Below are 27,582 nucleotides of genomic sequence, written 5' to 3' on the forward strand. Positions count from 1 at the left end.
AAAGTTTGTTTAGTTCAAAGCAGAAATTAAAAGCTTAACGCTGAGCTACTTTTTTTCCATAGCTGAACAAAGAAATAAGAGTGTTTCACTTTCTGTTTGAGGTAGCCCAGGCATCAGTGAGTAAATTCAGGGTCTCTCTTTCATTTTATTTAATGGATCACACTGTTGCAAAAAACCAAGCCAACCCCAATTTCTCCAATTGCAAAAGACACTTGCGGTCTGTTTCACTGGTACAGTGGTACCTCAGGTTACAGACACTTCAGGTTACAAACGCTTCAGGTTACAGACTCCACTAACCCAGAAATAGTACCACTGGGTTAAGAACTTTGCTTCAGGATGAGAACAGAAATCGCGTGGCGGCGGCGCAGCAGCAGGAGGCCCTCCATTAGTTAAAGTGGTGCTTCAGGTTAAGAACAGTTTCAGGTTAAGAACGGACCTCCGGAACGAATTAAGTACGTAACCAGAGGTACCACTGTAGTTTTTAAAAGTTCCCCTTTCCCCCATTCCAGTTTAATACTGGGGAGAGGGGGGAGCAAGTACAAACCTGTGCTGGGTGTGGTCCAGCAAACATACCTAGATATGGAACGAGCTGAACTTTTGAAGGATGAACCAGCAGAGACAGCTTGGTATGTCCAAGAGTTATGGAGTAGTACTGAAAGGCTACACACAAGTCTCAAAAACAAAATCAAATTTGTAGCTAGCTCCAATCCCCTGAAATTCCAAAGTGCATAGAACATCAAAATCAAAGCCAGGAATCCCCAAACTGTGTGCCATGCTCATCTGCCGGACAAATTTGCAGTGCCACCCTATACTTGGAAACAAGCCCTATTGAGTTCAATGGGATTTACTCCCAAGTAACAGAGTACAGGATTGCAGCCTAAGCTTCACTGATTAAGTGGGACTTAATTCTGTGTAAGCATGCATAGAACTGTGCTGCTCAAGTTGCTATCCTATGCAGAATTAGGCTGTGATCCTACAGGTAAGGTAAAAGATAAAGGCCCCCTGGACAGTGAAGTCCAGTCAAAGGCGACTATGGGGTTGCGGCGCTCATCTTGCTTTTCAGGCCGAGGGAGCTGGCGTTTGTCCACAGACAGCTTTATGGGTCATGTGGCCAGCATGACTAAACTGCTTCTGGCACAACGGAACACCGGGACGGAAACCAGAGTGCATGGAAACGCCGTTTACCTTCCCACCACAGTGGTACCTATTTATCTACTTGCACTGGTGTGCTTTCTAACTGTTAGGTTGGCAGGAGCTGGGACAGAGCAACGGGATCCCACTCTGTCATGGGGATTCGAACTGACGACCTGCTGATCGGCAAACCTAAGAGGCTCAGTGGTTTAGACTACAGCACCAACCGCGTCCTTTTTACATGATGCTACATCACTTACTTGCAAGCACAAGCACATCTAGGATTACAGTGAAGCACACGCAAGTCCATTGCTTTAAACAGTCTTTTGCTTATCTAACGCTACAAACAATTGTGCTGTTGGACTTGAATATTAAGCAACATACTAGTAATCCCTTGGTATGTGGATACACACAAACAGACAACAGTGTCCAAATATTTAACGGCAAACCTCCAATAAATGTAAAGGTCTCATCAGGCAACAAGCAGAATTGTTAAATAAGTAGCTTTTACATAAGAAGCCAAAGAGCTGGAAAGAGAAAAAGACTGCAGATCCTACAACCAACGCTAACATAAAAAGGAAATTGCAGGGAGTTAGGAGAGTTCCAAGACCTGGCAGGAAACCAAGAAATTCAAAGCAAAAGCCTGAAACTTCAGAGCTCACTCCCATGCCTAAATATAGCCTCTCCCATAGCATATGGCATGGCAAAAAATCATTTACAGTACATAGGGCTGCAGAGCCAGCTAATATTATTAGTGGTTCAGTCTGTGTCAGCGTGAATAAATTAACAGGCCAGCCAAACCCGGAGTCCAAGCAGTATTTGGGGAGTTTCAGTGGAATGACAATATTACAAAGATGGCCCCCCAAAAATGAGAGCTTTATGACTCTCTCACACACCCTCCCAATAGCATCTAGATCAGCCTTCAGTTTTCCCCTCCCTTCCTTATTTACATCCTGTCCTGGGGATGGCATGGCCGGTTAACTCCCTCTTCCAACATTTGCACCATGCATTGCAAGCACTTAAACCAAGAGCCAAAAGGGCTTCGGGCCCCCCAATATTGGTTGGGAGTGGGCTGAGCCTCTCCCCCAATACCAAGGGGGCCACCATCCTGTTGCCGCCGGGCAAGCGCTCTTGCGCCAGGCAGGGGTGGGGCACACGAAGGGTGAAGCTCACCCCCGCTGCCATGCAAGCGCTCGTGGGCATGGGTGGGACGAGCCACGTGACACTGCTCCCCCCCCCAATATGGGGGGCAAGTCAGCACCCCTGCTTTAAACAGTCGTGGCTTCCCCCCCAAGGATTCTGAGAGACGTCGTTTGTTAAGGGTGCTGAGAATTGTTAACAAGCGAGAGGCAATGGAGCATGCCTCCAGGAGTGAAGTCAAACCGCTGCGCTAACAGCAGCAAAATGACCTCCCTGGGTGCAAGCCTGGGCAGTGTGCATGGAGGTTGTGGGCTGCCCAGACGACAAGACCCCCCACCCCCCACCTCACTGATGTGGTCCAAAGGAAAGCATAGCAAGACGCTTGTCACCCACTTGACTGTAGGACCTGTATGATACTTCTTTAGGCCACAGTCGCAGCGTACATCTAAAACACTACGATACCACTTTAAACAGTCACGGGTTGGCCCAAAGAATCCTGGGAGGTGCTGGAAATTTTTAGGACCCCTATCCCCACCCCCTCACAATCTCCAGAGTTCCCTGTGGAGAGGGATTGCTCTTTGAACTACAGTGGTACCTCGCAAGACGAATGCCTCGCAAGACGGAAAACTCGCAAGAAGAAAGAGTTTTCCGTTTTTCGAGGTGCTTCGCCAGACGAATTTCCCTATGGGCTTGCTTTGCAAGATGAAAGCCCATAGGGAAATCTCCGGGGACAGCGGGGAAGCGCAGCGCATCTTCCCCACTGTCCTCGGACCTCTTCTGAAGGCTGGCGGTGGGGCGGAGAGACCTCCTCCCTGCGCCAGCCTTCGGAAGGCTGTTCTGAAGGCTGGCGGTGGACCGCCAGCCTTCAGAACAGGTCCGGGGACAGAGGAGAAGCGCAGCGCACCTTCCCCTCTGTTTCTGGACCTGTCCTGAAGACTTGCGGTGGGAGGAGGGTTTTCCTCCCCACTGCCAACATTCAGAATGCTGTTCTGAATGTTGGCGGTGGGGAGGAAAAACCCTCCTCCCACCGCAAGCCCCGGGAACAGAGGAGAAGCGCTGCGCACCTTCTCCTCTGTTCCCAGACCTGTCCTGAAGGCTTGCGGTGGGGAGAAAAGCCCTTCTCCGCACCGCCAGCCCGGCAAGCGGTTTCCATAGGAACGCATTAATTGATTTTCAATGCATTCCTATGGGAAACCGTGCTTCGCAAGACAAATAACTCGCAAGAAGAAAAAACTCGCGGAACGAATTAATTTCGTCTTGCAAGGTACCACTGTACTCAGAACTATAGCTGTCAACTTTTCCCTTTTCTTGTGAGGAATCCTATTCGGAATAAGGGAATTTCCCTTTTAAAAAGGGAAAAGTTGACAGCTATGCTGAGTACTGTACCTCTCTGAGGGGGAATTGTACCTAACAAATCTCCACACCCTTGAGAAACTACATGTCCCAGACTTCCTTGAGTGAAGCCATGGCTGTTTAAACTAGCATACTTTTAATGCGTAGTGCGGCCAACAACGTACAGCGCAGTGCAAATGGAGCCTGTGTCACCACCTTATAAAACACAGCAGGGAGGACAGGCACAAAACTAGAATTTTGTGCCTGTCATTGGCTCTGACTCCACCTGCCCTTGGCCTGCATTTCCAGTCCCAATGGATCCCAGTCACTAATAAATAATAATAAAAACTTTTTATTTATACCCCGCCCTTCCCGGTTCAAAAACTGGGCTCAGGGCAGCTAACAACAAATTTAAAACACATAATTATAAAAGCAGCATAAAATACAGTATAAAAACATGAACAACAATAAAATTCAAAAATCAAAAGTCAATTAGATAATCCCCAGGGCTAGATGGCTGAATTGGTCCTACTCGGGCCAGCGAGGAGATCAGGGGAGAATTAGCTGTGGGGTCTCAGAGTGGGTGATCTTCATAAAAGGGGAGGGGGAGGGAAGAGAAGGGAAATAAAAGATCAGGCTGAATTCAAATTAAAGGCCAGGCGGAATAGCTCTGTCTTACAGGACCTACGGAAGGAGGTTAAATCCTGAAGGGCCCTAGTCTCCTGGGACAAAGCATTCCACTAGGTTAGAGCCATCACTGAAAAGGCCCTGGCCCTGGTGGAGGATAGTCTGACTTCCTTAGGGCCCGGGACCTCTAAACTATGGTTATTCATGGCCCTTAAGGTCCTTTACGGGGCATACCAGGAGAGGCAGTTCCATAGATACGAGGGCCCTAAGCCACTGTGCGAAGAACCCTGAGAAAGCAACAGAATGCGTGTAGAACTCCCTTTGGACGTTGCCCCAAGCTTTCTTTCCATTGAACACTTTGCCATCCCTTCCCTACCACAGATCCCCAACCCTGAGTACACTTTCCTCGGGATGCTGCGTACAAATGTAGCAAACAGGAAACCCACTTTCACAAACCATAACTGAGCTGCAGGATCGAATACAACTAGAACTTGGCCGCATTACTGCAACACCACCACCATTTTCTTCTTATCGTCTGCATAAGTACTGGAATTGTTTTTTGAAGTTTGGTCTGTTTGCTACCCTGGGCTCCTTTGGGAGGAAGGGCAGAATATCAATTTAATAATAAATTGTGTGCTTGTGTATGTATGAATGAAACAAAAGAAGAAACCAACATTATGTAGCAAAAATGAAGGGCAGGCTACATACAGCATAAGGGCTAGTACAGTGGTACCTCGGGTTACATACGCTTCAGGTTACAGACACAGAAATAGTGCTTCAGGTTAAGAACTTTGCTTCAGGATAAGAACAGAAATCGTGCTCTGGCGGAGCAGCAGCAGCAGGAGGAGCCATTAGCTAAAGTGGTGCTTCAGGTTAAGAACAGTTTCAGGTTAAGAACGGACCTCCGGAACAAATTAAGTACTTAACCCGAGGTACCACTGTACATCCTAGACTGAAGATCAGTGAAGCAAGAGCTGGACTAAATGAAGTCAGGTAAACCCGATATAATCCCAGCTCAAACCTGAGCTATCTAAACTGCATTTTTAAATATACCGTACTTACGAGAAGAGCTGTAGCTCAGTGGTAGAACATCTGCTTTAAACGCAGAAGGTGCCAGAACTGGGACGGACCGTTGCCTGAAACCCTGGAGGGCTGCTACCAGACAGTACAGACATTACTAAGCTAGATAGACCAATGGCCTCATTTGGTATGAGGCAGCTTTCTATATTCCTAAAAGCTATATAGATAGCCCTGTTCTCTTCCAACGTAGGGTAGAAACTTTTTTCTAAAGACATCACCTTGCCAACAAAGGTCCGTATATTAAAATCTATGGTTTTCCCAGTAGTGATGTATGGAAGTGAGAGCTGGACCATAAAGAAGGCTGATTGCCAAAGAATTGATGCTTTTGAATTATGGTACTGGAGGAGACTCTTGAGAGTCCCATGGACTGCAAGAAGATCAAACCTATCCATTCTGAAGGAAATCAGCCCTGAGTGAGTGCTCACTGGAAGGACAGATCCTGAAGCTGAGGCTCCAGTACTTTGGCCACCTCATGAGAAGAGAAGACTCCCTGGAAAAGACCCTGATGTTGGGAAAGATGGAGGGCACAAGGAGAAGGGGACGACAGAGGACGAGATGGTTGGGCAGTGTTTTCAAAGCTACCAGCATGAGTTTGACCAAACTGCGGGAGGCAGTGGAAGACAGGAGTGCCTGCCGTGCTCTGGTCCATGGGGTCATGAAGAGTCGGACACGACTAAATGACTAAACAACAACAAGGACTTTTTACACAGCTACCCCAAGCAGAAATTATATAGGCACAGCATTGATTTGCAGTGGTGAGAAATGGTTCCCCTGTTGGGGTTTTGCCTGTTCACCCATTTGTTATACGAACACTAAAACAAATTCTCTTGCATTTAACAATTGCTTTTTTAAAGAGAGACACTTATAGCTCTCCTCTTCTTTAGCCACACTAGGCTCCTTTGGAAGGGCAGGATATGTAGTCAATGAAACAAATAGACAAGAAACAAGCCAACAAGCTTGCTGTGGGTATTTACTGGTTTGGTATCGTAGCATAGGAATAAGCCACATGCTTCCAAATGGAAAATAAGATCAATAAACCATTTTGATCCCCCAGCCAATTTCAGAATCTGTACACAAACCACAAAGATAAGATGAAACCCACAAATATGGTGCATCTTGGTTACTAAAAGTTTTACAGTACTTCCAAAGCAGACAAATACTGCCTTTTTCAGAATTGCACATAGCTACTTGATTGTATGGCACATCCGAAGTCTACAGGTGAGCAGCTATGGATGGATGATTTACACAGACTCCCTCCACCTGCCCTGCTCACCAAGTTACCCAATAGCTTTACATCAGCAGGTGAAGTAGAAAATTAGTTTATGGAGTGTAACATTTACCCTTTTTCAGCCGGTGTGCTATACTGCCCCACTGCAACCCCTCCAGGGGCTGCATTGCAAGCAATGGGTGCAGTCACCACTAGGGATCAGCAAATATGCAGATTTTAGCTTCTAATTTCTGAAATTCAGTTTCCCACATCAGTTTGATGATGCTATGGGAAAGCACGCCTTGGTTTAAGAACCCTTTAGTTGAAGAACGGACTTTGGGAATGGATTAAGTTCATAAACCAAGGTACCACTTTATATTTGTGTGTGTGTGTGTATGTGTGTGTATGTATATATATTAGGAAAGTGTGGATTATATATAAATAAATAACAAAATCCCCCCCATTTCCCAGAGTTCCCAGGGAAGAGGGATTGGCAGTTAAAGCACTCTTATAATTATAGCCCTGTGAGGGGAATATCAACTCTCAGCAACCTCCATGAAAACTACAGATCCCAGGATTCTTTGGGCGGAAGCCACAACAGTTTATAGTGGAATGGTGCTGCACTAATTGTACAGTGCAGATGGAGCCTCCGTTGCTCTAAACTAGTGGCTTAAAAAAAACAAAAACAGCACACATTTTGCCTCTAAGGAAAACTTTCAACATAAATGCACCTGCCACAGAACCCCTGCAGAGGCAGGTCAGACAAGGAACTGCCCAGTTCCATAAGACCACTAAGAACATGCCCTATAAATGCACCCAAAGCTCCTCTGAGTGGAGACCAACAATGTGGAGTGGGTAGTTTCCTAGGGATTTATTTTTCTGTAGGAAAAAAATAATACCCAAAATGTAAGCACATTAGTTAGAACAGAAGAAGAGATCTAGTGGATTATGCAAATAGCTAATCTAGTCTAGCATCGTGTTCTTACAGTGGAAAACCGGACACCTATGGGACGTTTGTAAGCATCACCTAAGGACAACAGTCTCTCCACTTATGACTCCCAGGAACTGGTATTCAGAGGCATACTGCCCGCAACAATGGAGGGAATATAGTGAACAGAGGCCAACTGCAAATAAATATTAGGCAAGCTTGGCTGTTCAAGGGTTTTTAAGCTTTGTACACTAAATGCAAGTAAAACAAACATGCTAAAATAATTCCCTAGGGTATCAGAAAACTTTCCAATGCAAACCAATATTGTTCCAGTGCAAATTACACTCATTTTCAAAAGAAAATCTTCCAACTCAAAATTTTCCAGGAAACCCACATTCCTGGTAAAGATTGAGAACAATGGGAAGGCTTTTTCAGAGAAACTTTTCCATCATTACTGATACTCTCACATAGGAACCCCTGATAAGTGCCCAAGGAACACCTTAATAAATTTCCATGCAAAATTCAAGCCACTACCCTAGATGGCTCCAGCAGGAATGGATCAATGTGCTTTAAAAAGAAAAGAAAAAGAGAGGTACTGATGGAAAGAGGAGAGAGAGAAGAATGATGCTTTGAGCAAAACATTAATTGGTACCAAACTAGCTAAAAAGGCAAGTCAACATTCAGGACAGAGGGGGCCTAAAAGACTGTATGGAATTTCAAAAGCAATATAAACCCAATGTCAGCACCATAAAGCAAAGCACAGCTCCTGAACAAATCAAATCACAAAATGTATTATTGACTATGATACTAAAGCCTGGGAGTTTCACTTTCGGAGCCTGTCCCTATATACGTTGACTCAAGAGTAAGTTCCATTATTATTGATTTCATTTATATTCTATCCTTTCCTCAAGATCAAGGCATCCGATTTGGTTCTCTCTTCATTTTAGCTGAAGAACCCTGTGTGATACGTCGAGAGATGGTAACCGGACCATAATCACCTAATGAGCTTCATGGCCAAGTGTAGATTCAAACACAGATCTCCCCAACCTAAGTTCAAAACCCTGTCCATTACACCATGCCAACTCAATGGCTCTTCCTCCCTATATGTGCACACAGGAGCCCACATTTACAATGCAATCCTATATACTGTATTTTTCGCTCTATAAGACGCACCAGACCACAAGATGCACCTAGTTTTTGGAGGAGGAATACAAGAAAAAAAAATATTCTGAATCTCAGCAGCCAGAACGGCAAGAGGGATCGCTGCGCAGTGAAAGCAGCAATCCCTCTTGCTGTTCTGGCTTCTGGGATAGCTGCGCAGCCTACATTTGCTCCATAAGACACACACACATTTCCCCTTACTTTTTAAGAGGGAAAAAGTGAGTCGTATAGAGCAAAAAATACGGTAATTCTGCTCAAAGCACGTCCCGCTGATTTCAGTGTGGATCACTCCTCTGTCAGTGGGTATGGGATTGCAGCCTTAACAAGTACTCCTTCAAAGTTGCAATCCCTAACATACTTTAAGAACCAAAGTCCCACTGAACACAGTAAGACCTATTTCGCAGTAAATGTGGAAAGGATTGTAGAGCGTGTTCTCAACAGCACAATCACACACATGCCAACCTTGAAGTAAGCTCCACTGAGTTCAGTGAAATGAAGAACACAAGAGCTGTTTTCACAACAGCCAGCCAGTTGCCAATGGGAAGCCCACAGACAGGATCCAAGCACAACAGTACTAGCCCCATTCACGTCCCCCAGAAACTGTGGCTCAAATGTACCACTGTCTCCAACCCTTGAGGTAGTAAACAGTCACTATGGCTGGTAACCACAGCTAACCTTATCAACCATGTACCGTACTTTTCTGTGTATAAGATGAGGGGTTTTTCCCCTAAAACAATGCTAAAAATGTAGGGTTGTCTTGGCGGGAGATTGGTGGCTGCGGCAAGGGCTGCTGTCGATCAGCTGCCGCTGCGGCAATTGTGTGGGCGATTGGTGGCTGCTGGCAGCGAGCGGGCAAACGATTGTTGGCTTTGGTGACGCGTGTTATTGGCAGCGTCATTCAGGCAGGTGAGAGGTTTTCGACAACCCTGGGCAATCAACAACTCAGGGCAACCCACCAAAATAAGCAATCTCCCCCCCATTTTTTTTATGAGGAGTCCCAAAAATAGTGGGCGTCTTATATACGGGGGCATGTTATACACAGAAAAATACAGTATTTGTCTAAGCCATCCAACAGGGTGGTTATCACTACGTCTTGCACAAGCAAATTCCATAGTTACTGAAAGCCTTAGACCAATTCTCAGTCAAGCGCAACCTGAACCCTTCAGTGCCACCAATACCCCACTGTGAAATATTCTCTTAAAACTTCCCAGTTCTCCAATTCAACTTTTAAAAAACAAAATTCACCTAAGCAAGGCGGGTGGGGAGGAAGGAGAGAAGCGCAGAAAACCAGAAGAAAGTGCTGTGCTAGAACCTGTATGATTTTTAACTGTATTGTCATTGCTTCTCTTATTACTTATGTTATATTTTTATAGTACAGGTATTGCAATTCAAACCCCATAGAATTCAAATGGTAAGGGTTCTCCTTAGCCACATTGCGAACCACCTAAATCAAACTTATGCACCACCGTTTGGATCAAGGCCTACAGCAAAAAACAAGGAAACTGTTATTTCAAGTATTAAGAGTCATAGAAGGACATCTGAGAAACAACATTTTAATAGATGAAATAAATACTCCAGTACATGCAAGATTTTTTTAAAAAAAGACACTGAAAAATAATAATTAAAAAACCCAAATCACTTTCTTGTTAAGAGTGTAATATTCCCCCACCCCCTGTTTTAAAACACTCACAGTAGCTTCCCCCCCAGCTTGGAAATCACATCCAATCTCCACTCTTTTCCCACTCGACACAGCCAATGCACTTCCAACCTAACACTTGATTCAAAAGTAACCATACAGAAACCAACATAAAAACAAAACAAAAAGGTAGCTACATCCATCATTTAAAGTTCTGCTTCTTTCAGACTGTATGAAAACTGAGGTAACTTTTTTTTCCTTCCTGCACAACTGAACAGTAAAATTTAGAAGGGAAATTTTGGAAGACCAAAGAAAAAAGTTTTAAAAGCACACCCAGCGCAATTAAGGCCCTTTCTCTATCCCACCCAATCTCAATAAAACCTTAAAACTGTTATTACCACTCGCTTGTTTGTAGACCTTGTATTCTATAAAAGATGCGAAACTGAATCAACTTTGATGGTTTCTCTCTTCTTTTTTAACAATCCCTCGCCCCAAATGATCAGCCACTCAATGCTGATTTGTTTCTACATAGGTTAAAAGGTAAATCTTTTTGCTGCCTCCCCCATTCAAAAAAATATTTATAAAAAAAAATCAAAAGACTGGGCTGATCTACACAAATTCTTTGGTATACATAAAACAAAGGGCCAGTTGAGGGGAGCCTAAGTACATTTGTGTTAGCAGTGACCAAGGTATACCTAAATTGAAAAGATTAATTCACAGAAATTGAGTTCGCTGGCGGTAGAGTCCGAGGCGAAGATCTTTCCCTCAGTGCCTGAGATAACAGATTGCAACCATCTGAGACGGCGCAAGCCGAGTTCCGCAACCGTTCCCTGTATTCAGTTGTTTTGGAGCTACTTTCGGGGTGTTGGGCTATATCCCTGAGGCATTGGGTAAGGAGCACACAAGCCGAGACGACACTCATTGCGCCCCCTAAAATGGCAGTCTGCACGGCTTTACCTTCCGGATTGATGGCGGCCGCTTTGCCCAAAAACTGAGGCTCAGTGGCAAAGCCCACCAGCGCGCAGACAGACTGCACCAAGGGCCCGCTGAACAAGACGCAGCGGTTCCGCGTCAGCTCGCTGGGCGAAGTCTTGACCTCCTTGACGCAGGCCAATAGGGCCGAGCCGCTGGTGCTCATGCACTTGACGCTCAGCTTGAACTGCTCCTTGGCAAACTTATCCTTGGATTTCTCACTGGCCAGGACACAGGCGTCCGTCAGGAATTTCAGATTCTTGGACATGTTCTGGGAAACCTCCAGCAGGAGCTGAGGGCTCATGTCAGCCAATGGGGTGGTCTTCAAGATCCCACAGCCGTGCTCCACCTCATGTTTGCACCGGGTCACCTTGTAGCGATCCACCAGGCCGGGCGATGCTGGCTGAGCCCCCGGTGTTTCCACCGCCGCCAGGTAAGCGGCGTGGGCAGAGCACTCCGTCAAGGAGACCACCAGATCTCCCATCTCCACCAGGATGTCCCCCACCTCCGCGAAGCGTCCCATGTTCAGTTGGCTTTGGACGTCGTGAGTCAAGATGGAGAGGCCTTTTGTCCTGGCGATGATGGTGTCCCGGCACTTCTCGAAGGACTCCCCAAAGACGGACAGGCTATCCGTATTGACCGGCCGGCTCTCGCTGGACAACAGCAGCAAATCCGCCACCAGCTGCATCTTGCTCTTGCAGTGGTCGCAAATGGAGACAAGCTTCTTCCGCTGCAACGCACCGCTGCTTGGGGTGGACGCCTCGCTAGCGGACTTGCCAGAGCCGCCGCTAGCCATAGCGCCTGGGGGGCACACGCATACCTCTCGGGACCCCACAGCTGCCGCCACCCCTCCCACTCCTGATGCCTCCGGAGGAGTCCCCACTCAGCCTGGCAGGATCTCTCTGCCTTTTCCGCACCATCATTCCATTAATCTCCGCAAGTAAAAGTAAAGTCTTTGCGGGCCAGAGGGAGAGGCGGGAGCCGGCCGGAGAGCAGCCCAATCCAAAGGGAGCCTGACGCTACTCCACTTTCACAGTGAACTAATAGGCTTGGAAGCAGGCGACAGGTTCCCCAACTCTTGGGAAGACTGGATCCTCAATTCCGCAAGGGCATGATCAATTATCGTTCCCTTTCCTTCCCCATCTGCAGATGGGCCGATCTTTGGAGAGAAGCGTTATTAGCAAATAATCCAAATGGAGCTGCTGCAAAAATAATAATAGGAGCAATCATTTAAAATCTTTAAAAGTTTCCAGCTGAATAAATTACAGTGGCACGTTTAAATTCATGAGGAAAAGAGTTTGGGTGGGATGGTGTGTTGTTGTTTTTAAAAAAGAAAATAAATGGGAAGAGGGGCTGAAATAGGCGACGATCCTGTTACCGTTTCACTCCTTTCCAATCCAAGCTGTCCCCGTGGCCCGGAAAGAGGCGAGCCAACGCCATAGGCTCCTTTAACAGCTCCCGAGAAGGCAGGCAGGCATCTCTTCCTCTCCCCGTTGCTATCAGGAAGAACAGCAGAGGGTGTGGCCCGGCGGAGCTGTGGCCGGGGGAACTGGCCGCGCGCAGGAGGAGGGTTGCCGCTTTGATTTGCTAGGCTGGTCCCGAAGTGTTTCGTGCGCACCTCACCTCCGGTGCAAAAGAGGACACGGCAGATCGTGGAAGGCGAGGCGAGGAGGGCGGGCGGAAAGCATCGATTTCCTCTCCCCCAACACCACCCGGATCCAGCCGCTGGTGGAGAGGGAAGGCAGGAAGGAGGGAGGGAGGAACCCTCAAGCTTAGCTTGCCGCTTTTGCTTTTCTTTTTCGCCACCTCTCTCCTCTCCCGCTTGGCGCTCAGATCACGACGCCCAGCGTCCCCGGGAAAAGCAGCGGCGGCGCCGGCCCTCCAGGGGCGTGGGCGCACCCGATCTCCGCTCGACGGGGAACTTCAGGCTCTGCCCTCGAACAAGGGCGGCGGCGGCGGCTGCTGCGCTGGGTGGCCTTTGCAACAGCTGCTGCGGGAACCCAGCCGGCCTCCCTTCGCCTCCTCTCTCACCATATTTCCTCGCCGGGCTTTTTCTCCACCTCCTCCTCCTCTCCAACCCTCCCCGGCTGAATCACCAACTTCTGCGCGGTGGAGGGAGGGATCACGAAAGGAGGGCTCCCCGCCCGCTTTCCACTTCCCAAAGTCTCTTTCCAGCCTCGGCCGTGGGGCTCTTATCAGCTGCCTTGGCGCAGCTGCTCCTGCATGGCTGGGGAAAGGGCGGGCGCCGGAGCCAACGCGCCTGCTGCCGCTGCCTTTTTTCCCTTCCTCTCTCTCTTTTTTAATGCTTCCTCCCGGTTGCCTCCGCTGTAACCTCCCTGTAAGCCTATAGCAATCTTTTGTGCGGCCTGTCGCCGCCCTTCGTTTTAAACGCTGCGGTCTTCTCCACGCCCGCTGCTGCCTTGAAGGCTCCACCCCAGCAGGAGATGGGGCGGGTGGGAGAAGGGAAAGAGGCGGTGTCACCGCCCGGTATAACAGGCGGCGCCCTTGCTGTGGCCGCCGGCTCGATTGCGCTTTTACGCACGCAGATGCGCTTGGAGCAGGAGAGCCGTGGCTGTTGGTTCACACGTGGGAAGGTTCTGGCCTGTGTTTTCAGCCCAGCCTGCCCGTTCATTCCCCAGCCCCCGATTTTATTTTATTTTTAATTAAAGGAGCATAATCTATCCCCGCCCCCTTTTGCAACCTTAGCTTCCCAGCTGTCAGCAAACATTACCTGGAAGTCCTGTTGAAATCTGGGATAGCTTTCTAAGGAACCAGGCATAGGACGAGGTCTCTGCCTCTTTCCCACCGGTGTTGGAAAAATCACGAGCATCTTTTGAGCTCTGAGATGGGCGCTGCCAGTGGTTTATTGGAGCGTTTCGTATACAGAAGCATTTCTTTTGGTTTTTCCTTATGGAGGAGAAAATGACAAGCATGCAAACCAAATGGGGTCAGCCTGTGGGCACTGCCACCTGATTGGATTGTGGTTTTCTTGTTGGCCAACTAGGCTAGAGAACACTTTACTACTACTACTTTTTAAAGCGGTGTGCTCTGGTCCATGGGGTCACGAAGAGTTGGACACGACTAAACAACAACATTTTAAAATTTTAAAAGAATATACAGTGGTACCTCGGGTTAAGAACTTATTTCGTTCTGGAGGTCCATTCTTAACCTGAAACAGTTCGGGTAAAGGTAAAGGGACCCCTGACCATTAGGTCCAGTCGTGACCGACTCTGGGGTTGCGGCGCTCATCTCGCTTTATTGGCCGAGGGAGCTGGCATACAGCTTCCGGGTCATGTGGCCAGCATGACTAAGCCGCTTCTGGCGAACCAGAGCAGTGCACGGAAACGCCGTTTACCTTTCCGCAGGTGTGGTACCTATTCATCTACTTTCACTTTGACATGCTTTCGAACTGCTACCACTTAGCTAATGGGGCCTCCCACTGCCGCCACGCGATTTCTGTTCTCATCCTGAAGCAAAGTTCTTAACCCAAGGTACTATTTTTGGGTTAGCGGAGTCTGTAACCTGAAGCGTTTGTAACCTGAGGTACCACTGTATCAGCATCCTGCCATTAGTTGTTGGAAGCTGCCCAGGCTTTACAGAGATGTTAACAGTCCACATAAAATGACCAAAACAATGTGTGATAAAAGATAATTAGCAGACCACAATTTAACAAGCTGTGAGTGCATAAAGGCCTGTGGGAGATGGAAAGCATGGTTCAAGAAAAGTGTTTTAATGTATCCCTGAGAGGCAAGCAAGAATGAGCGGAGGTGAGCTTGATAAGGAGAGATCAGGGGTCCCCACCATGGTCTAGGCCCTGCTCCATGTATCGTTCCCACTTCCCTCACAAACTAGGATGTGATAACTTATTTACTTACTTCTAGTTATTTATTTGGGACACGGGTGGCGCTGTGGGTAAAACCTCAGCGCCTAGGACGTTTCCGAGCACAATTCAAAGTGTTGGTGCTGACCTTTAAAGCCCTAAACGGCCTCGGTCCAGTATACCTGAAGGAGCGTCTCCACCCCCATCATTCTGCCCGGACGCTGAGGTCCAGCGCCGAGGGCCTTCTGGCGGTTCCCTCATTGCGAGAAGCAAAGCTACAGGGAACCAGGCAGAGGGCCTTCTCGGTAGTGGTGCCCGCCCTGTGGAACGCCCTTTCAGCAGATGTCAAAGCGATAAACAACTACCTGACATTCAGAAGACATCTTAAGGCAGCCCTGTTCAGGGAAGTTTTAACGTGTGATATTTTACTGTATTTTTGGTTTTTATGGAAGCCGCCCAGAGTGGCTGGGGAGGCCCAGCCAGATGGGCGGGGTATAAATAATAAATTATTATTATTATTATTATTATTATTGCCGATCGTCAGGTCGGCGGTTCGAATCCCCGCGGCGGGGTGCGCTCCCGCTGCTCGGTCCCAGCGCCTGCCAACCTAGCAGTTCGAAAGCACCCCTAAGTGCAAGTAGATAAATAGGGACCGCTTACTAGCGGGAAGGTAAACGGCGTTTCCGTGTGCTGCGCTGGCTCGCCAGATGCAGCTTGTCACGCTGGCCACGTGACCCGGAAGTGTCTTCGGACAGCGCTGGCCCCCGGCCTCTTAAGCGAGATGGGCGCGCAACCTCAGAGTCGGACATGACTGGCCCGTACGGGCAGGGGTACCTTTACCTTTAGTTATTTATTTAGCAAGATTTAATGAAGAAAATCTCAGTGGTTTACATAAAATAGTATAAGCTGACTCTCCTTCACTGGAGAGGTCGGATGGTCATTGTCAGGGATTTTTAGATATGATTCCTGCGTTGCAGGAGGTTGGACTAGATGACCCATGGGGTCCCTTCAAACTCCACTATTCTATGATCCTTTAAAATAGCAATTAAAAGCAAACTTTTAAAAGCAAGTAGATGTAATAAAATTATGAAAATACAGGTAAAACCAACAGCTTTGGAAACAAATGTGCCTAATATTGCATGTCCAGGTAGGCTCATCTAAACAGAAAAGTTTTACAACTGTAAAAGTTTTTTTAAAAAAATCAAAAACATTACATCATCTCATCATCCCTGACCGTTGGCTAGGGCTGATGGGAGTTGGAGTTCACTGGCATCTGGTGGGCCATTGGTTCTTCACCTAGGACCTTCATCGTGCAAGCGCCTTGTCTTGTCTTTGAGCTACACCTTCTCCCATGGCATGTTTATGTATATTTCGGCAACTAAATTAAGCTCTACTTGCCATTTCAAGGCATGATTTGGTGTGAATGGAGATGGTACTATCGAAAGCAAAGGGGCTACTTAAAAAATTATAGGTAATCTATGGGTCTGGAGAATACAAACAATGCCTCTGTGAAAAGTCAATCTAAAGCATTTTAATATACTCCGGAAGGCACCCAGAGTCACTGCAGGACATAACACTTCAATTATATAGTCCAGCTCAGGAAGGGTGGGGGGTCCGCTTATTTTGTGCTTGTGCACTGTAGTCTCCTTTGATGTTTTGTTTTTTAAAAAAAAGGCCTTAAGGGTGCGCCTGCAAATTCCTGTTCATGCTGGTGACTCTTTTTTTTTAATCAGTCATGTTATCCATGCAGACTGCCCTGAAAAGTGCTTATGTTTTTGAAATATACTCAGAGTCGCTAAGTGATTTCATGCTCTTTATTCAGCTCATAGTGGTGAGGAGGAATGAATGAATGTCCCCTCAAAGTATCTGCTTTATATACATTATTTACACAATGGGCTGCACATGATTGGCTAATTCCGGAATTCTACTGTAAGCCAATCAGGTTGAGGATTCACTTCTATCTGGAGCATGATTGGGTAGTTCCTGCCAACCAATCATACTACTGCATTGTTCTAGGACCAATCAGACTGCTGCATTCTGAATCCTATTGTTCTAGGACCAATCAGACTGCTGCATTCTGAATCCTATTGTTCTAGGACCAATCAGACTGCTGCCTTTTGGATCCTATTCAGCTCAGTACATAACAGTTTTTCAGCCTAGTAAGACGTTGTGACTAAAGGCATCCAGACATTGTCTGCTGTGTTCCTGCATTTAGCGCGTAAAATGATATTTGTTTGTACACCAAACTGGTGACTTTTCTGTGCACAAAGCACTAATAAAGTTACATACTTTTATTTTCTTCTTCAGAAGTAAATATCTACCTGCTACTTTTGGGAAAGTAACTTAGCAGAGCAATCCTAGCTATTGCAAGCCTGTGTAATTTTGGGATCCTCACAGTAGAGAGGTTGATGGGCATAGCTGTCAACTTTTCCCTTTTCTTGCGAGGAATCCTATTCAGAATAAGGGAATTTCTCTTTAAAAAAGGGAAATGTTGACAGCTATGTTGATGGGAGTTGCTGTCCTTTTTCAATGATGTCTGTTGTGGTTTTGGCTGTCTTGGCCTCAGCAAAGAACAATCTCTCCCTGGGGGAAACACACACACACACACACACACACACACCACCTAGATCAGAAAACAGAAAAGATACTTAGTTATTTTATTCATATACTGTACCATCTTTCTGCCAAGCTGCTGTTTGTCAGTGTAGACCAGGGTTTCCCAAACTTGGGTCTCCAGCTGTTTTTGGACTACAACTCCCATCATCCCTTGCTAGTGGGACCAGCTGTCAGGTATGGTGGGAATAGACAATACTGGGCTAGATAGACCAACATTAAAATAAAATAAAAACACAGAATTTAGATAATTGCTAGGCTTTGTTAAGTATAAAATGTTTGGTTCCTATTATTTTGCTGCTGGCCTTCATGTGTTTGAGAGCCAACTTAGTATTTCTTCTGGAAATATAAATTTAAAATAATAAGAATAGGCAGTAAGGAGAGATTGCATGGTTGGCTGGATTCTGCACCTACAGCTCTGAGGTTCTCTGAGTGTCTTGGGAGCACGGAATACGATATTACTGTATTATTACCACCACCATCATAATTATATTTTATTTGTTATTGTTATTATTGTTATTATTGTTTTTATTAAATTTGTATTCAGCCCTTCATCCAAAGATCCTAGGGCGTTTCACAACACAGAAATATGGTTTCCTCTTTCCCTTCAGAAACAAACGGGAAGGAGTTTTGTTCTATTCAATTTCGAAAACGTGGTTCGTCCCGCTCCCCCCGCAGGCTGAAGTGGTACAGCCCTCTGCCCCTCGTTCCTTCCGGCACCTTCCCACTCGCCCACCCTCCTCCTCCTGTAGCTTTCAAATCTGGCTGCCCCGCCCACTTCCCCTCCCGACGCATGCGCAGAACTGGCAAGGGGGCGGGATCGGGGCGGAAGAACCTTCTCCGGCCAGTGCCGGCGGCGTCGCGCGTCGGGACAAGATGGCGGCGGCCTACAGATGGTTGGGCCTGGTCTTGGCGCTGTGTGCCTTGGCGGCGGCGGCGGCCTCCGGAGCCGAAGAGCCGAAAGAAAAGTCTACTGAGCAGGCGAAGAAGGAGAAGAAGAAGAAAAAGGACATTCGGGACTACAACGACGCCGACATGGCGCGGCTGCTGGAGCAGTGGGAGGTATGTCCGTGAGGGAAAAGGGGCGCAGCGGGGACCCCAAAATGGGGGTGAGGGTCGGGGGAGGGGTCCCTCGCCGTCTTCCTCTTCTAGTTCATTGGCAAGGATTTAGGGCTGGAGTGCAGGCTCGTTGCGCTCGCCAAGGGTTGTATCCAACCCCAGTCCAACCCCCACCCCCCAGAAAACTGACAGAAATTAGAATTAGAAGGGACCCTGAGGATCATCTAGTCCAACCTCTGCAATGCTGGAATAGGCAGGTATCCCATTCAGGGATCGAACCTGCAACTTTAGCGTTATCAGCATTATTATTGTTATTTATTTATTTATTTGTGCCCCGCCTATTTGGCAGGGTTTCCCCAGCCACTCTGGGCTGCTTTCAACATATATGTATATATGTAACTCTATACGTATATACACACGCACACATAACATTACACGTGAAGAAGCTTCCCTATACATTCGCTAACCAACTGAGCTATCCAGGCTTAAGTTATTTTTATATATTCATTTAGCAGGATATAAATATTCTCAACTGCTTTTTTAAAAAATGTAAAACAAAAACATTTTCCGTTGTTTTAAAAAAGGACAGATTAAAACAAGACATTTAAAAGCATTCGGGAGATGATTAAAACCAGCAGTAGCTAATGGAGTGACTTCTGTGTGCCCAGTCCATTAATTTCAGTGGGTGTGCTCCGTGTAGGGCATGGGCACAGGCTGAGGGGGAATAGGGGGAGAGAAGTTGGTTTTAAGGGGGTGAGGTTCCAGCCTAGAGCTAGTTTAATTGAATGTGGGGGTGGTAAGGAAATAATCCTGAAGGAGAGGCTGCCTCTGAGCACGTGTGGAGTGTATTGGTCTTCATTGGGAAGAGTAGGGTTGGCAACCGCACTGTGAGACTATAAGAAAACCAGGTACAGTATTATGGAAGTCAGAACACTTCCAGTACTTTTACTGGGGTGTGCTGGCCTTGCAATGCGTGAAACTTAAGTTGGGGTTTTCAGGTTCATAAACGTAATATTAAGTTCAGTAGCTTGAACTGTTTCAGTTTTGTTTTATGTTATACATATATGCTTGCTTGTTTTATGATATATGTATATGTGTGTGTGTTAGAGAGAGAGAGAGAGAGAGAGAGAGAGAGTGCGCGCCTGAATAGCTTAGTTGGAGCATGGTGCTGATAATGCCAAGGTTGCAAGTTCGATCCCCGCATGGGACAGTTGCCTATTCCTGCATTGCAGGGGGTTGGACTAGATGATCCTTAGGGTCCCTTCCCACTCTACAATTCTATGATTTGTATATGCATACTGCTTTGAGCAGAGTATGGGTTTTAAAGTTTAAATTAGGAGCTGTTCTCTGAAATAAGGAACAGGAAGAGTTTAAAGGACTATAAGCAGAACTCGATAGTAATTAGCACCCCTCTTTGCTTTTGTAGTAACAACCACCAGTGCATTTTGCGTAGCAGAATAAAACAGCAGTTTCATATGATTTTGCTCTGCATTTTGCACTAATAGGCTTTTAGACACTCTTCAGGGGTAGCCCAACATAGGCTGCATTGCAGCAGCCCAATTTCTTTAGTAACCAATGCTCATGTGATTAGCAGGTTAACCTTTTCCCAGGTTAACTGTCCCCACCTGTCTAAATGTAAAGCTGGATCCAGGAGTAGTCTGAAACTGCTTATGAGTTTCATGTAGGTAGAATACCTATTTTTAAATCAGTTTTCTCATTAGTGTTCCCTTATCTGAATTAATATTTCATTTTGCTTCCCACATCCAGACCCTCCGTGATCTCTGGTGCTGTTAACTAGCTTGTTGAGTGAGCTGCTTGGCACATAAAGTAATGCCATGCACTCATCCAGAGTGCTAAATTGAAAACCAGGTTTCTATTTCTGAAACAGAAAAAAGTTGTGTTCTGTTATTTCAGCAAGTAGAGAGCTGCATTAGACAAACGGTTTCTACATATGCATTCAAAATGTGCATGGTTTTCTAAACTTGAGATCTTTCAATAAGCCTAATTTTTCTAAGAAATAACTTGTTGCATCAGGATATGACAGCCCATTCCAATGCATTCTTAAGCGTTCCTGTATTTTGTTTCCAACACAGAAAGATGATGATATAGAAGAAGGAGATCTTCCTGAGCACAAGCGTCCATCTGCACCAATAGACTTCTCCCAACTTGACCCAGGCAAGCCTGAGAGTATCTTGAAGATGACCAAGAAAGGGAAGACTCTTATGATGTTTGTCACTGTGTCAGGAGAACCTACAGAAAAAGAGACAGAGCAAATTACTAATCTGTGGCAGGGAAGTCTTTTCAATGCCAACTATGACGTACAAAGGTAAGATTTTTGTCTTGGAGTTGCACACCTGCCCCCACTTGCCTGGTTTAATCTTCGTTTTGTATGGGCTGTGTTTATATGTATGACCACCTAAATTACTGCATGTTTTAAATTAATACCTTCTTTCCTGTATTTTGATCTGTATTAATGAGGAGACGAAAAATTGTTTGAAAGTTTTCAAAAGAATGGCATGCTCAGTTAGGAAGATGGATAAAGTTATCATAATTAATAGCTTTATTTTGTCTTTTTCCTTTGATGTAACCTTCCCCCTCCTGAGACAGAGGCGCAGTGCTTATTCGTGCTGAGTGCAGTCTAAAGCAGTGTGGAATTTTATTGAAAATTAGTAAAAAAAATTCTAGCAATTTTCATTTGGTAAAAATAAACTGTTGAAATAGTCTCATATTTTCCTATACGAGGAAGGAAATAATCTAGAACCCATTATGGCTGCAATCTAATATACACCTACTTTATAAGTCCCATTGAACATAGTAGGACTTAACTGTTGTAGAAACATACTTGGATTAGTTTGGAAAAGCGTAGTCGACTTTAAAACCTGTTACAGTTTGCCAGTGGGCTGTGAAAATGGATGTTTGTGGATATTTATAGGTAGTATTCTTCTCATACTGTTTGTCCCTTTGGATACACATATGTCTGTGTGTCCCCACCCCGCCCCCAATTGGAATTTGAAGAAATGATGTAAGAAAAGCCACCCTGCCTTGGATCAAAGCCGTGTCTAGTCCAGAAACCTATTTCCCACGGTGGCCAACCGTATGCCTGTGCAAAGCCAGCAAGCAGGACATGAAGCCAACCATACTCTGCTGCCTGTGTTTCCCAGCAGCTGATATTCAAAGATACTACTTCCAGTATAAGAGGGAGAAATGTATCCATTGTGACTGGTAGCGATCTGTAGTCTTAGCTGCCATGAATTTTGTCTAATCCCCTTTTAAAACTGTCCAAATTGGCGGCCCCCGCCACATCTGGTAGCCGTGATTTCTGCTGTTCAGTTATTCACTGTGTGAAGAAGTGCTCCCTTTTGCCTGTCCTGAATTTCCCACCATTCCAGGGGAGAAATTGTTGTGGAACTGAGCAGCTCTTTATTGTGTTGTTTTCAGCTCCTCCCAAGAAGGCCATGGAACGAAATATCTGCACCTCATAGGTGCAACTCATAAAAAATATGCTTGAGAGGGATTACTGTACATGACTTCACTTGTATCCTACCCAATTATCCAGCTTTGACAACATGGAGCTATTTAAGTGTACTACAAGGATAAATTCCTATGAAATCTTAATATATAAGCCAACATTTTAACATTAGCATACGTAGAGGCTTTTTTTTTTAACCCCTAAGCATTTGTTAGCCAGATATTTTGCATTTTCCCATTACATCTAAAATAAAGCTGAGACCCATCTCTTCTAGCAGGGATGGGAGATCCTTTTTCAATCCAGTGACCGCATTTCCTTTTGGGCAACATCCAGAGTGCACACGCTGATCGTGGGCTGGGCCAGAGGCAAAAAGAGGCAGAGAAACAAATGCAAACTTTACCTTTCTTCAGTAAGATAGTTTCTGCACATACCCTACGCTGTCCTCCATCAAAGCAAAGGGCCATATCACAGTTTAGGGACATTCTCTTGCTAGGCAATAACATTCAGCATGCAAAGCAGAGCCAGTGCAGGATGAAAATGGTTCCAAGGACCAGATAGGGAGGCTTGGAGGGCCACATTCAACATTGTGCCTGAGGTTCCCCATCCTTTGCTGCATCTGTGTGTCTCCACTCCACCATAAATTTGAATAAGAAATGCAATAGGCTGTATTTTCACAAGGTAGTAAATTATAATATTCTTACTTATGAAGGTAATAAACTTGAATAAATTATAATATTCTTACTTATGAAGGTAATAAACTTGCAGTGCAAGTTTTGTTTCCCCCCTCATTCTGAGACAAACACCTTTTGCTTTTAAGAAATGCAACACGCCACTTAATCCTTGGGGTTATTTAACATTCCTTTTTTTGCAAGGGGTGGGGCAGAGGCTCTTCACTACCTGAAACACAAATTTTCAATACTTCAAAGGCCGGGCACTAATTGAATGCCCTTTTAAAACCTAGGTTTATCGTCGGTTCAAATCGTGCCATCTTTATGCTGCGGGACGGAGGCTATGCGTGGGAGATCAAAGACTTTCTGATAAAACAGGAGAGGTGTGCGGACGTAACACTGGAAGGTCAGGTGTACCCTGGTAAAGGAGCCAAGGAAAGCGAAAAGGGGAAAAACGAGACCAAGCCCGAAAAATCCAAAAAGAAAAAAGATACTGAAAAGAAACATGGACCCCTCAAAGACGACAACCGTGCAACCAAACCAAAAGAAGAGCTCTGATAAGTTAATTTGACCATAGAGGAGGATTGGTGGGGAGTTTAGGAAGGAGAAAATAGGGTGGCCTTTCTGGGTTTCAAATTAAGGGACCAGTTTACTTATTAATGAGAGGCATTTGTTCAGTAACAGCAACGTTAATGCTTAACATCAGTGGATTGCTTCTTTTAGATCTGGAGTTGGTATATTGTGCCTTGTCTACTTTCAAGCAGTTGGGTTTTTTCAAACAGTTGTCTGTTTAAAGTTTAAACACCTGTGTGTTTACCTTCAGTATTACGAACATTCCTCAAAGGATGAGAGGGGAAGAGCTGTTGCAATTGGAATTCTGCCGTCAGCTATTTTGGAGGAGTCAACAAGGTGAATGTTTCGTTGGCGATAAGAAACAAGACTTAACTTTCTAGGAGTTTCTACCTTTGCAATATTTTCATTAATGAAAATAAATGATACCCCTTCTTGAAAGTGGCAATCTCAGAGTGTCAGCTGTGGTGCCAAAGCAGATTCTGGAAAGCACAGGTTTGATGCATGCAATGAGTGTTTTTATGTAAGTTGGTTTCACTGCTGGTGGTCAAATGCCCAGCGGGCATTCCCAAAGTGGGAATAAACTTGTCTATTGAATTAACAGATTTAGGGTTTCCATAGACTAATGGTGGGCCAGTTCACTTACTCCAACCTTCCTCAACCTGGTGCCCCTCCAAATGTTTTGGGCCACAACTCTCATCACTTTCAGAGCATTGGGCGTGCTGGCTGTGGCTGTTGCAAGTTGTAGTTTAGAACATCTGGCAGTAGGCCGAGCCATGTGATAAAAGGCTGAGCCGATCCAGTAAGAGGAATGTAACAAAAATAGCAAATGTATCAAGGGGCAATTAACCCTGACACTAATTGAAGAACTTAATTTCAAAAGGGGCTTAAGTCAATTTTGACCAGTATTCCATTCGGAAGAAAATTATTTCTGACTACAGTGGTACCTTGCTTGTCAAACTTAATCTGTCGCAGGAGTCCGTTTGACTCCCAAAACGGTTCAAAAACCAAGGTGCAGCTTCTGATTGGTTGCAGGAGCTTCCTGCACTCAATCGGAAGCTGCATCGGACGTTCGGCTTCTGAAATATGTTTACAAACTGGAACACTCACTTCCGGGTTTGCGGCGTTCTGGAGCCAATTTGTTTGAGAGCCAAACTGTTTGAGTATAAAGGTACCACTGTACAGTCTTTTTGAATGCCAACACGATTTTCAAGGCTTTTATACAATTTTATACAAGTTCTTCCCCCCACCCTGCCCCTTATTTGTAGCACTCATGGCAAACATCTACAGGCCAAAATTGGATTGGAGTTAAGCTATTCAGTTGCAATTGGGCTCAAGGCATTCCAGAATTGCAGTGACCATAAACTGGGGGCTTACTCTGTTTCTTAAGGTTAATTTGAAAGAATACTGCCTTGGTGCATAAGTTTATTTCAGATTTGTGGACACCGCACCATATTAGATCATGCCACGTTTGATCTTTTTGAATATAGCTTGTATTTCTCTGGTGCCAAAAATACTTCCAATACTTTGGGTGCTCTAATTTGTTCATTCATATATAAAGTTGGTAGATAATTGGGAAAATATTGCTGTCACCATGAACACTCCCTCTGGAATGTCAATAAATTTGTACCTTTTTCAGAACAAATTTCTGTTTGACATGTGGAGTCCTCTGTCGGGACACAGCTGTGTCTTGTGATGTCTGTATCTGCTCAGAGTGGCCACTAGGTGGCACCATTATGTGCCAAATTCAGATGTTGAGAAGCCTTCAGTAGCTTTTATCCTCTCTTGATTTTTGAACCATTTATATATGAATACCATTGATAAAAGCTCTCTCCTGGCCTAATTCAAGGTTTTGAAGGAGATGAGAGGTTAAGTGTTAATGAATAGCTGAGTACTGTGTTTGTCCTGAGACTTCTGTTTATTCCCCCCCCCCCCAGGTTTTATTTTCATTTTTACTTAATTTTTAGGGGTTTTGTACTCCTGCGTTCCATTCTGCTGTTACAAAAGAACAGGGAAATGTTGAGAAATAGAATCACAGAGGTGGAAGGGACCACAAGGGTCATCTAGTCCAACTCCCTGCAATGCAGGAATCTTTTGCCCAATGACCCAGAAATTAAGAGTCTCATGCTCTACCAACTAAGCTAAATGTAGATGCGTTTTTTGTTGTTCAGAGGAACTTAAAACTCGCATGCAAGATGTGCTTTTAAAAAGATGCCAGTTTTCGAATATGCTGCCTGCTAAATTTGTCTGGTGTGTGTCTGATGAAAAGCTGGCTGGTCACCTGTGCTAAGTAAAAATTTCTTCCAGGTAACTAGGTGGCAGCTTTTTTTAGGACACAAACAAAAGGCATAAGGATAGGTGGCAGCTTAGCAAGCTGCAAAATGCCCTGTAGGACAGTAAGAAAATGCAGGGTATGAAACAACCAAATTCACATACTTTATGTCCCTCTGATTTTAGTAGAGGGGAACACTTTTGTGTTTGAGTCACTGGGCCTTGAAGATCACTAATCACCTGATTGCCTTTGGCTGGGAAGCGTTTAAACTGAGAGGCAGTTGCATTTGTGTGTGCCTCTTTCAAGCCATCAGTGTGTCCGAAATGACTAACTAAGTTAGATGTGGGCGTTCAGGCTAGCAATTCTTGATGCCTTTTTTTTTTTTTTGCAAGGCTTAATCTTGCCTTGCAAAGCTGTATCATGCCTTTGTCTTCTGGTTCTTCTAAGGTCGTGTGACTACTCTGCACACAACTCCCAACTGCAATTGTGGTGATTGATTTTTATGCAGATTTCAGTTCCGTGAAGCTAGCATCCCGATTCTCCGTTTTGAAAGTTATAGAAGAGTGTGTCTGCAAGATGAATTATTCAGAATTGATTGTGTCAGTTTCTTTGACTATTTAAGGGCAATCAGGTGTGTTTTAATTTGTTAGACATTTTCTAATTATGGGGCCCATAACTCCCAACATCTTCTTTGCATGTGCAGACTCCCCAATTCAAGTGGAGGGAGGCAGGGGAAAGAGAGGGGAGTTAACATAACTGAGAAGACATCTGCCTGAAACTTCAGAGACCCATTAGTAGTTGGAATAGAGAAAACTATTACTTTGACCAACTAGTGGCCTGACTTGGTATAAGGCAGCTTTCATACACAGGTAAGTAGATGAGCAGCCAGAGTGAAACTATTTTTCTCAGCTTGATTAATGCCATTGTTGTGAAACCTACAGCCATTTCAAGGACAAAGCACCCTTTGACAGAGAATCTGATCTTGCTTTCATCTCTTCGGTTCGCGTATGGCCAGTGACATCCACTCTTGTCAGCACTGCGGCGAAGAGACAGAGGTAATTCTGTTCTTTGTAGCAGATTTGGTGAGTGACAGGTGGGACTTAAAGGGCAACTCATTCAAGTAATGGTGAAAATGTGGGAACAGGAAAATCAAATGAGTACCATAAATCAGAACAGTTTCTGTACACAGAACACTATTAATGTAGGAGTTTACATAAATACAGGAAAAATGTACCTTTTTTTCTAATTAGCTGCTATGTATCTCCCGAATAGGGACGTGGGTGGCGCTGTGGGTTAAACCACAGAACCTAGGACTTGCCGATCAGAAGGTTGGTGGTTCGAATCCCCGTGACGGGGTGAGCTCCCGTTGTTCGGTCCCAGCTTCTGCCAACCTAGCAGTTCGAAAGCACAAAGTGCAAGTAGATAAATAGGTACCGCTCCAGCGGGAAGGTAAACAGCGTTTCCATGTGCTGCTCTGGTTCGCCAGAAGCGGCTTAGTCATGCTGGCCACATGACGCAGAAGCTGTCTGCAAACAAACGACGGCTCCCTCGGCCAATAAAGCGAGATGAGCGCCGCAACCCCAGAGTCGGTCACGACTGGACCTAATGGTCAGGGGTCCCTTTACCTTTACCTTTTTATCTCCCGAATGCTTTTGTAAATCTCATGTCTCTCTGACAGTGGTCCTACGTCATGTGGCAAACATGTTTTTAATCTGAACATTTAGAAGAAGCTGGATGTTTTGTTTTTCCCCCCCAAGTTTTTTTTATTGATTTTCCAAAATTTCGAAACAAACATAGATCTTAGTTATTCTTAATCCAATCTTAGTAACATTGTTACTTGACTTCCTCCAATCCCCCTAGCTGAGTTTCAGTGTATATCATTGTAACAGTTTTCCAA

General features: G+C 45.4%; 2 protein-coding genes across 3 annotated transcripts; one reads left to right on the forward strand and one right to left on the reverse strand.

Annotated features, from left to right (window-relative positions):
- Positions 1 to 10,143: 10,143 nt before the first annotated feature.
- Positions 10,144 to 13,683, reverse strand: TLNRD1 (talin rod domain containing 1). 2 transcript variants are annotated; one of them, XM_053364363.1, is made up of 2 exons: positions 12,593 to 13,683; positions 10,144 to 12,373 (listed from the first exon to the last, which is right to left on the reverse strand). In XM_053364363.1, exon 2 carries the CDS (start codon positions 12,008 to 12,010, stop codon positions 10,952 to 10,954), a length of 1,059 nt encoding a protein of 352 aa, XP_053220338.1. In that variant the 5' UTR covers positions 12,011 to 12,373; positions 12,593 to 13,683; the 3' UTR covers positions 10,144 to 10,951. The 2 variants fall into 2 exon arrangements, with proteins under 2 accessions (XP_053220338.1, XP_053220337.1); XM_053364362.1 differs by having other exon boundaries at positions 10,144 to 12,416.
- Positions 13,684 to 18,480: 4,797 nt separating this feature from the next.
- Positions 18,481 to 25,058, forward strand: MESD (mesoderm development LRP chaperone). Its single transcript, XM_053364368.1, has 3 exons — positions 18,481 to 18,709; positions 20,800 to 21,032; positions 23,137 to 25,058. Exons 1-3 carry the CDS (start codon positions 18,524 to 18,526, stop codon positions 23,399 to 23,401), a joined length of 684 nt encoding a protein of 227 aa, XP_053220343.1. The 5' UTR covers positions 18,481 to 18,523; the 3' UTR covers positions 23,402 to 25,058.
- Positions 25,059 to 27,582: the final 2,524 nt, after the last annotated feature.

This window comes from Podarcis raffonei, chromosome 14 (genome assembly GCF_027172205.1).
Source record: "Podarcis raffonei isolate rPodRaf1 chromosome 14, rPodRaf1.pri, whole genome shotgun sequence".
Lineage (NCBI taxonomy): Eukaryota > Metazoa > Chordata > Lepidosauria > Squamata > Lacertidae > Podarcis > Podarcis raffonei.

Bases quoted from the DNA above. Each gene is read 5' to 3' on its own strand.
- TLNRD1 (XM_053364363.1), bottom strand. From the start codon at position 12,010: ATGGCTAGCGGCGGCTCTGGCAAGTCCGCTAGCGAGGCGTCCACCCCA.
- MESD (XM_053364368.1), top strand. From the start codon at position 18,524: ATGGCGGCGGCCTACAGATGGTTGGGCCTGGTCTTGGCGCTGTGTGCC. The intron at 18,710-20,799 runs GTATGTCCGTGA...TTTCCAACACAG, and splicing joins GGCTGCTGGAGCAGTGGGAG to AAAGATGATGATATAGAAGA. The intron at 21,033-23,136 runs GTAAGATTTTTG...TTTAAAACCTAG, and splicing joins GCCAACTATGACGTACAAAG to GTTTATCGTCGGTTCAAATC.